The 10,383-nt window shown below is 39.9% G+C and overlaps 1 protein-coding gene across 2 annotated transcripts in view; it reads left to right on the top strand.

Annotated features, from left to right (window-relative positions):
• Positions 1-9,703, top strand: part of cpm (carboxypeptidase M) — a 33,505-nt gene extending 23,802 nt beyond the window's left edge. For both annotated transcript variants that reach the window (XM_046040707.1, XM_046040706.1), the window contains 6 exons: positions 1,875-1,974; positions 2,474-2,579; positions 4,551-4,721; positions 6,077-6,229; positions 6,401-6,549; positions 8,960-9,703. In XM_046040707.1, the coding sequence (XP_045896663.1) occupies positions 1,875-1,974; positions 2,474-2,579; positions 4,551-4,721; positions 6,077-6,229; positions 6,401-6,549; positions 8,960-9,229 (949 nt within the window). In that variant the 3' untranslated portion in view covers positions 9,230-9,703. The remainder of the gene's footprint in view (positions 1-1,874; positions 1,975-2,473; positions 2,580-4,550; positions 4,722-6,076; positions 6,230-6,400; positions 6,550-8,959) is intronic.
• Positions 9,704-10,383: the final 680 nt, after the last annotated feature.

The raw sequence follows: 10,383 nt of genomic DNA, 5'->3' as shown, positions 1-10,383 counted from the left end.
AAGTATCTAATTATAAGTGTTTTGACTCCTTCTAATGAACTGTATGTAGGAGACTCGTGTGTGTGTGTGTGTGTGTGTGTGTGTGTGTGTGTGTGTGTGTGTGTGTGTGTGTGTGTGTGTGTGTGTGTGTGTGTGTGTGTGTGTGTGTTTGCATTAATCACATTGTGGAAACGTAAATCTGTTCTCACAGTCTCATTATGGGGACTGTTTGAGGTCACCACTTTCCAAACCGTAAAAGGAAACATTGCACTGAAGCAATGTGAAAACAATCAGCCAATGTGGTGAGCTTATTTCACCAGTTTGGGAAGGAAATAAACCTATTTAAAGATTTATTGATTCTATTGTACAGATGTCTTTTTTTTTAGGATACACTTATTCCTGAAACTGCAGTGGGAGCCAGAGGAATTATCTGACCCTTGTAATTGGTTGAATTTTGTAGATAAATAAGACTTGTTGATGTGATTCATTGTTCAGGTGGATGAAACGACAAAAACTGGGCAGTGCTTGAAATTATTATTGTTGTTAAATGTCACTTTCTGGTTATTGTGTTAAGCTTTAAGACATTTACACTGAACAGGGGTGGAAGAAGTACTGAGATCCTTTAGTTGAGCAAAAGTACCAGTACCGTGGAGTAAAAATACTCAATTAAAAGTACAAAAAATGTATTAGCAAAATGTATTTAAAATGTGGAAAGCAAAATCGCTGATTCTGCTTTAAAATATCATTATAGATTGTTAATACTGATGCATCGTAGTTAGAGCAGCTCTGCGTATCATTAGCTTCCTGAACAACAAGAGTTACATTACTTTAATAGGCTACCACCTACTGACTGTTGAGCCTGTTGAAAAACAGAAATATGCAGTTCATCATCCTCATAATCCTTTGAGATTTTGCTCTCGTGATGGATTTGAGAGTGCGAATGCGTCTCCATGCTGTGCAGCGAGATGTTCCTCCCTGAATTTGCACCCAAAATGCTGTCCAAAAGCTTTCATCTACTCTTTCTGCCGTTCTGTGACTCCGCTGTATAGATGATGATACACTCACAGGCTGGAGGCTGTCACAAGATCTTGAGAAGTGGTTTTCAACATGAGTGCGTTTGCTATGGGGGCTTCAGCAGCTGCTGCTGTTTTCTCTCAGACTGACAAAATAATTGTTTTAAATAAATCATCTATAAAATACCCAAAACATAACAAAAGATTCTATTTACAACTACTGTTGTTTGCAATGATGTTTGTAAAATGCTTTCTTTGTCCAATCAACAGCCCAGAATCCAAATATATTCAACCAACAGTGATATTTAAGCAATAACTCACGACAGACCATGGGATACGCTTATTATATCACCGTTTAAGGGCGTTGTTCGGCCCGAACGTTTTATAATTGTATATTTACAGCTGGAATCTGAGAATGTTTGTTTTTAGGTGGCTTTTTCATTTTTGTCCAGACTGATATGTCTTAATAACTATTAGATGGATTGCTGTGGTATTTTTTACTTTTTCATAGTTCCCATATGATGAACCCTGGTGACCACCTGACTTTACCTCTAGCACCACCATGATGACATTGACGTTTGTGGTTTTGAGTGAAATATCTTGGGACGGAATGAAGTTTGGTCCCGATCTTCCTGTTCCCCCCCTGAATTGTAATTTCTTTGAACTCTGAACTTTTCGTCTAGCGCCATCAAAGTTTCTGTAGACTCTGTAGAGCCTCGTTTGCTTGACAAATGGCTCAAATTATTAACGACCAGGACATCATAAATAAGGTTTGGCGCTAAAGCCCAAAATGAAATGTGGGGACAACGCTGCTGATCTCTAAATTTAAAGTCAGTCAGATTCCGGTGTCACAGTATGTCTCTGTCTCTTTGTCTATTTCAGGTACAACTATAACGGCATTGATCTGAACAGGAACTTCCCCGATGCTTTCGCTGGTCTCCGAAGGCAACAGCAGCTTGACGAGGAGAAGCGGCAGGCAGAGGTTCGTCATGTGTGTCAGCTGAGACTGGGACCAGTAACAGACGCTGGTTACTTACTGTCAGCAGTTCTTTCCCGCTGACCACACATTTTGTCCCAGCATTATTTGTGCGAACAGATCGACAATCAGTGTGTAAACGTGTAATCTGTTCATAGAAAATACCTTCCACAAATACTGAAAAAAAGATTTGTAAACGAAATGAAACGATATTTGTGAGAGGTTTTTAAAGATCTTCAGTAGGAGCCAATGGACTTGGAGCTGAGAGCCACAGACAGGAAGTCAGACAGTACAGAGAGACAGACTAACATGGTTTTAGTCTTTTCCTGTTATTTAATAAATATTATAATAATGAAAATATTGTATTAAATAATGTGTAATAAAATAATTATATAAATAAATAAACTAAAGAGTATTAACAGCGTTATCCTTTAAATTATATTTAAAATATGATGTGTGTTTTAAATCTTCTCTGATTGGCAGGTTGCTGTGTGATGTGTTTCAGGTCAGAGCCGTGATTGGCTGGTTGAGGACTGAGAGTTTTGTTCTCTCTGCCAACCTTCATGGAGGCGCTCTGGTGGCCAGTTATCCTTACGACAACAGCAACAGAGGTAAACACACACAGATAGAAACTATATTTATTATAAGTAGTTTCTTCCTCCAGTTCAATTCATCAAACAAACATATGTCTCCACATTTGTTGGTTCAGTCCACAGCCGAACGTGGAAACATGAAAGTTTCTCAGCACAAAAAGGAAGCTGAAAGTTAAACAACAACAAGACGATAACTCAATGAAAGTAAGACAGAACTAGGTGGTCCACAACAATATATTTTTGGGCAATCTTTCCTTTAATGAAAGCAGAATAAGAGAGGGAGAGCCAAGAAACAGGCACTCAGGTTCAGTCCCATGACATTGTGGAACAGCGTTAGATAAATATACAAGTTCAGTTGAGCAACTTGGTCCACATGCTGGGACCCCCATGGTGTCTTTTAAGAACACAAACTAAATATCCTTTATTAAATTCTATCCTACAAATCAGAATTTTCTGGATAATTTTTCTGCATAAAGCCAGAACAGCTCTTTTATTTAACTCCATCTTCCAGATTCGTAGATACGTATGAGACTGAGCTGTAACAGTTAGTGAAGTGTTGGTCGCTCTATAAGCCGGCTCTTTTAAGTGAACGATGGGATGTCTAAAGCTGATGAGACACAGAGCAACTTTTAGAGCAATCGTGCAGGGCAACGTTGCCGACAATGGTAATGAGTAAAGATTAGTACCATAATCACCTTCCCCCACCACCCGTCCCACACCACCGCTATCTGACTTGCTGCTAGCAACATTGCCCAGCAACATTGCTCAAAAAGTTGCCCTTAAGAGTCGACCACAACCAGTGGAAATAGAAATTCAAGACAATGAACCAATTACACTTTTTAACAGAGCAGAAATATTTTTAGTTTCATATTAGCCAATATCATAGCAATGTGATTTAAATATACAGTTCATTAGTTTTATTTATTTATTTATTTACCAGGGACAATGCACATTAATCAACACCACGGTTTACACTTCAATGCACTGGAGTTAGCTAATAAGCTAATTTTCATCTGTAGTCCCTGGACAGGTTGTAAAAGTTAGTGCCCAATTTCATAAGTACAGTATTTCAACAAGTACTGCAAGAAAAATGTAGATGACAGAAGTGACAGAAGTATGTAAAAGCAAGTGCTGGATTGCTAGTAGCTGCAGGTCTGATTTGCCTTAAGCCATGTCTGAAGTTTATGTTTAAAAGTTAGGTTAGTGCATTCTCTCAGTTCAGTAGGTAAACTGGTCCAGTAGCGGGTGGCTCTAACTGAGAATGCTGTTTCCAGACTTACCACTACAGACTTACATCTGTACTGTACAACAGAGTCCCCTCTACTAAATACCCTTGTTACCCTCCTGCTGCTAACCTTCTGCTTTATGAACTGGCTCAGTGGAGGAGGTGCCATCTTTGTACAGAGTTGTGTAATTATTTAACTGGTAGGGTGTTATGTTTGTTACAAACAACTAGGATAGTTATTCTTGACATATTCCACTTTTTAAACCATCAATTTGACAGAATATTTCATTGAATGGCAGATACATATTTATTTCTTGCAAATAGGAATGTAACTCAGGCACTGAACAGCAGAAGTGGTACTAAATCAAGAGCCGTTTGGGAGTCGAAAGAGCCGGCTCTCGAAAAGGAACGTAGCCATAAAATCCGGCTCCCTTCAAAGAGCCGTAATTCCCACCACATCAAACATTGTCTTATTTCGAGGCCCTAAGGGTCATAACTCAGACGATTTCTTTTATTTCTCAAGGACATTGATACAGAAGAAAAATGTTTGCTGCTCTTTAGCTGTTTCTAAACTGCAGCAGCTTCGGTGCGCCGTGTACACAGGATGCGTTCAAGCACAGTATTGAGTGTAGGTCATTTGTGCTTTGGCAGTGCTTGGAGCCCAACACACAATCACTGCATTCACGCACAGAAAACAGAAGAAAATAGACCTGAAGTGTAAAAATAAAGTGTCATCTCAGATCAACTCACATCTGTTTCTCCAGGCAGCGAGTTTGTGGGCGGGGCAAGCATCACACCTGATGAAGACGTGTTTGTTCACCTGGCCAAGGTGTACTCCTACAACCACGCCTCCATGCACCTTGGTGACAGCTGCAACGATGGCAGACCCTTCATAGATGGCATTACCAATGGATACCAGTGGTATCCTCTTGAAGGTCAGCATGAAAGGCAGTGTTTTAAATCAAGGGTGAGCTAGGCAGTGACAACCAGGGGTGTGTATCGCTCCCTCTCAGACAATTTGATAAAATTAAAAGAATAAGTCTGGAACAATACGCCGCAATTTAAAGCCAATTCGATAAGATTCAATTCAGCCAATTTAGGATGCGATTATTTTCATATTTTATATAATATTTTATATCTTTTTTAAATATTAAATCAGAAACCACCCAGAAAAGTATGTCCTCTGCCACACAAGCAATAGTAAACATGGACAGTGATACATAACTTTTTGGCTAGTCCGTAAACAGCAGGAGGTTTTGGTTAAACTTATATCTTGGTTATTATGTCAGTTTAACCATTTGAATTTAATACTGTGTCGGCTGATCTCAGTGTTATGTCAAAGATTTGTGTTCTTCTGAGCCCAAACAGTCATCTTCAACTCAAACACATTATGAAAGGTTGCAGTCGTTCATATCAAGCTAACTTTATTTGTTTATCTGAGACCAGATGAAAGCTCCCAAGTTGAATGCACTACACAGCCCGGCCTTCAAACCTTTACTTTCTACATTGCTGCAAGGTCAATTTATACTTGTGGGTCGAATCTACGGTATAACTTCAAGTTGACCTCCCAAAAACTTTAACTACAAGTCGCTGATTGATCGGCTTGGTAGCATCACATTTCCTCTTACTCATTGTCGGCTTTTCCTTCTTCTGCAGCCTCAACCGGTCCAACTGTCGTTCATACCATCTCCGACGCCTTCTCTCGTTTATGCATTTCAGTAGTTTCACTAAAAGTAACTGCTGTTCAACATTGATCAGCTGCAACTCCAACATGATCTGCTTGAAGAGGGAGAAACTCAACAGAGTGGATCATAGAGACGCCAACTAGCATTTTGGCACATGCACATGTTGAGGTCTATTGTTCAGTTTGAATTCCTAGAAAGACTTCAGTGGAAACCTGCAGACAGACACTAAAGACAGAAACATCCCTGATCGGCCTCCTCTGGTTTCCTGTTGCAGAAACCTGACTACTGCAACCCGGTCACCTCATTGACAGCAACTTTATCTATGGAAACTGTACACTACAGATGTACACTGGGACGTTTCTGGCCATGATGGTGCCCTAGGCAAGCCGGGATCTTATTGGAAGGGACAATTCAGCATGGTCGACATGTCCCTACTGTCCATTTCCAAATCTACACATACGCGATAGTCACAAAGAACATGTTTCTTCTCTGTGTGTGTGTGTGTGTGTGTGTGTGTGTGTGTGTGTGTGTGTGTGTGTGTGTGTGTGTGTGTGTGTGTGTGTGTGTGAGAATTAATTTCTGAATGTGTGTGTGTTTATTTGCAGGTGGGATGCAGGACTATAACTACGTGTGGGCTCAGTGTTTGGAGTTGACTCTGGAGGTTTCCTGCTGCAAGTTTCCTCCAGTCAAACAACTTCCTGCACTGTGGACGGATAACAGGAAGGCTCTGCTGGCCTTCATTAAGCAGGTCCACCTGGGTCAGTACCTGTCTGTCTGTCTCTTGACCTGTCTGTCTACCTGTGTCTGCTCCCCCATTGTGTTTGTTTCATTACTTGTCTCACTATTACCTGTCTTTTTCGTTACTCGTCTATGTTTTTATGTCTGTCTGTTTCGTGTGTGTGTGTGTGTGTGTGTGTGTGTGTGTTCAGGGGTCAAAGGTCGTGTGTTTGATGGCTCCGGAGTGCCGGTCCAGAACGCAGTGGTGGAGGTCAAAGGTCGCAGGAATATGTGTCCCTTCAGAACCGACCGACACGGAGAATACTACAGATTGCTGCTGCCTGGAAGCTACACCTTCACAGTAAACACACACAGTGATACAGCGACCTCTAGTGGTAGAAATACACATATTTGGTCAAAATGTATTTAAAGCTTTTTGCTTTAAGAAGTATTTTACCATGTAAAGAATTATTAAGCCGTAGACATGTAAAATTTCTTTGAAAACAGTGTACTAAATTGTCAAGACTGCTCGACAGCTAAAGTCCGACAACGTTGGGGTTGTAGTTGGACTTAATTGAAAGCTAGCTAATGATATAGCATCGGACTAGCCTTAGCTATAAAGCTGAAACAAAAATTTACAAAACCGATTTTTCTCTAGCTGTAATCTGTAATTAAAAAAATATTAATTCTGATGAACTAAGGTGACCAGATTTCTGAAATGAAAACCGGGGACAATTTTGTTTTGGTGGTCAGTATGTGATTAAAAAATATAATGTTATTATATATTAAATAAAACAGGGGGACAATTTCGGTTTTGTAATCTGTCAAATACAACTTCAGAATAAAATCAAGTCATTTTGAGGCAGAAACTACCTTTCAGTCAATAGAGGCTGCAAATCACTTTCTGGCAAGTAGAATACTGCATTTTGTGTTCTTTTGGCCATTTAAAGGTATTTAAAGAAGTAAAAAGTTCTAGGTGAGTTATAATCAGTCAAATATAACCCTCATGAATGAAATCAAGTCATTTTGAGGCAGAAACTACCTTTCAGTCAATAAGTAGAAGCTGCAATCACTTTCAGGCAAGTGAAATACAGCACGTTATGGGTTGTATTGGCCATTTAAAAAGGTATTTCAACAGGTAAAACAGACTGGATTGGTTGGTACACAGCAAGTTAAATAATGTAGTCATAAGGATAATTGCAAAAGAGATCATGTCTTTATTTTATGTATAACTCAGCAGTAAGTCATGTTAATTATAGGTTACAGCCTGTTTTCCAAATATAAACAAGGATATTGGACATAGGCCTACTAAACACATAATCCATCGGCAACAAGAGGCTTCTATTATTGCCTATAATCACATAATGTCAGGCCTGATTACTCTATAAACTGCAAACACTTATTTAGCCACAATTGTGATAATTGCGTTAAAAGAAACAGTAAAGTTTCATAAAGATATACCTTGCTGTTACCACGGACATAAAGTGATGTTTATTTGTATGTTATGTCTGTTTGATCCAGATAAAAGCAGCTGTTGTTGTAAAGAGACTGGACGATACAGCTTTAACATGCTGCGACAACTGGTCTTGTTTTGTATTAATGTAATCTTTATTTAATCAGGCAGTCTTAACATCCATACGTCAGTGCTGGACAAGGAGAAATAAAACTGCTCTGTCCCTGATACCAAAAAACATAACAAAATTTTTATTTAAGTTATGTATTATCATTTTTTTTTGTTATTGACAGCTCGCTACGGTCAATGTTACTGTCTTTGTGATAATCAACATTATCCGAGTAGGCTTAACTTAAATGGTATGGCTTTGCTATGGGTAGTAGGACAAATGCAGCTAGCGAGACCTGTTCTCCTTACACAAGATTAATAATTAACTCTAACTAACTGTGCATTTACATTCCTCCTATTGTTTACTTCCACCTCCCAAAACCAGAAATCAGCTAAGCCTGTCCTAACACGCTGCAAAATAATACGATTTAAGAGTTTCATACTGCATACTACTATGAAAAGCCGTAGGTAGTACGTACTGTGGTCACCGGTAGCATGTAGTAGAAAAACAGCCAGTTTCTCATTTAGCACTTATCCTTTGTTCCTGGAGTTTACTTTCCATATTCAAACAAATAAGACAAATCTCCGCCACTAAAACATTTACTCTTTTTTTAGTTGAAACCTGTGGTTTTTATGACGTTAAACAATGATAACTCAGTGAGCACAGAATAAAACAGAATAAACTACAGCTGCCGTGAAAATGTGTGCTGCAGCGCGCATACTTACATCATTCATAAAAACTACTACTACTGATCTAAACTCCTCGACCCGCTCATAAACTCACCACTTCTGTCAAGCTGTGACCTTTAACCCACAATGTTTTAAGGCTCATGGGAAATTGTGTTAAAATACAGAAATATTGAACTGCAGAAACAACAGTAGGTTGTTTTTTAGAAACGACTCTGATCCAAGACTGGATTTTTAGTTAGCCTTTTTAGTTTAGCGTTGTTCCAAATGTCAATGGGATTTTGAATGAGATTTCCTTACATCTAGAACAGAACCCAGAAAATCCTGTTTTACTTCGCTAAACCATAAATATTAAATTAATAAAAGTAGACCAGCAGACAGATGCTAGCAAATAAACTAGTTCAAATGGAAAGGAAGGCACAACATTTTACTGCTGTAGTTGCTGCACTCATTTGTAGGGCAATATGATTACAGTTACTCTCATATGACATTAACTTTCTTCCCTAATCTCTTTGATTGACAGGTGACGTACCCGGGTCACGAGGTTTTGACAGAGACACTGAACATCCCAAATGGTCCTGATAACTACTCCGCTTTGAGACACGACTTCCTGTTACAGCACATCCCCAAGACGACTGGCCGCAGCCCGGCTAACCCCACCCAAGCTGACCTCACCCCAAGCTGTAACTACACATTACACCTGGAGGCAGGCGGAGCCATCACCAGGCCCACATGGGCGGGGCTAGGTGTGGGGCTCGCCCTGGTGGCGGCGCTACGATCCTTAATCAACTGAAGCAGCCTGGTGCTCAGTGTGACAGTCACAGGTTTGAACGGTCAACCTGCAAGAAAACAAAGAACAAAAACATGTGGTCCAGCAGAGGTTTCTGAAGAGATGTTTTGAAGCCTGGAGTTTGGGTTTAAAACTCGCCGCCAGCTTTGTCACTGCTGAAAAAACACTTTACTTGAGGGCAAAGGGGTGAAAGCCCTGGTCACAGCAAGAAGGTCATAAGCATGTCCAATATAGGTGGTGCTGGAAGTTTCGGGATGTAGTGACTCCTCGCAAGGGGTTGCTGGCCTTATTATTAAGTTAAAATATCTGCCATGTAAAAGGCTTATGGCGAGCTAACAGCTAACACGCATCAGCCTGGAACAATGCGAGCGTATGTCAGTCACTCCAAGTTAGCTGGATTGCTAACTAGCCAGCTCGTGTACCAGGAGAAATTTTAACGTTTGTTCTGTGTGACAATAAAAGCACAGTTTATTCATACTTTCAGGGTTAAACAGCTAACATGGACGTCACCTGGGAACATCAGCTCGGCCTCTAGCTGGACAAGTCCACACAGTTTTTTTTTTTTAAACGGATTTGTTCCACTGCAAATTCGTCTCTTGTCTCATAACAGTTGTCTAAAAATGATGCCTATTGTGAAGCACTTTTAACTCCCTCAGTGGAGGTTATATAAAATTTGATGGTGCAACACAGCTAAGAAGCTATAATAGCTTCCTGTGTTTTGGACACCCTGGCTCTCTGTTCCTTCAGAAGTCAGAAGCCTGTTTCAGAAAGAGGGTTTAGTGAAAACTCTGAGTAAGCAGACTGTCGATATCAAATCTGTCATCAATGTATGGACAGAGAGTTATCTTTGGACATCGTGAATTTATCCTCAGCACAGAATAAAATCTATAAGCTACACTGTCCTTTATAACACAGCGACTCTGTGGACATTAAGGCAGCTGTCAGGTTGGCAACAGTTGCACAAAAACACTTACTGTGTGCTACAGTGCTGCAGTTTAAACTAATCTGTATAAAACTGATGAATGAACAGGAACCTTCGATATTATAGTCGCACAGATTGAACATTCCTATCGTAGTTATCAGCCGGATATGATGTGAATATTTCTGAGTGAGGATGCACTGTGGTGCAGCTGAAACAAATAAATGTAGTTTAAAAG

Source organism: Micropterus dolomieu, linkage group LG23 (assembly GCF_021292245.1).
Source record: "Micropterus dolomieu isolate WLL.071019.BEF.003 ecotype Adirondacks linkage group LG23, ASM2129224v1, whole genome shotgun sequence".
NCBI lineage: Eukaryota > Metazoa > Chordata > Actinopteri > Centrarchiformes > Centrarchidae > Micropterus > Micropterus dolomieu.
Note: the sequence above shows the minus strand (reverse complement) of the source record. Positions and strands in the feature narration are given on the sequence as shown.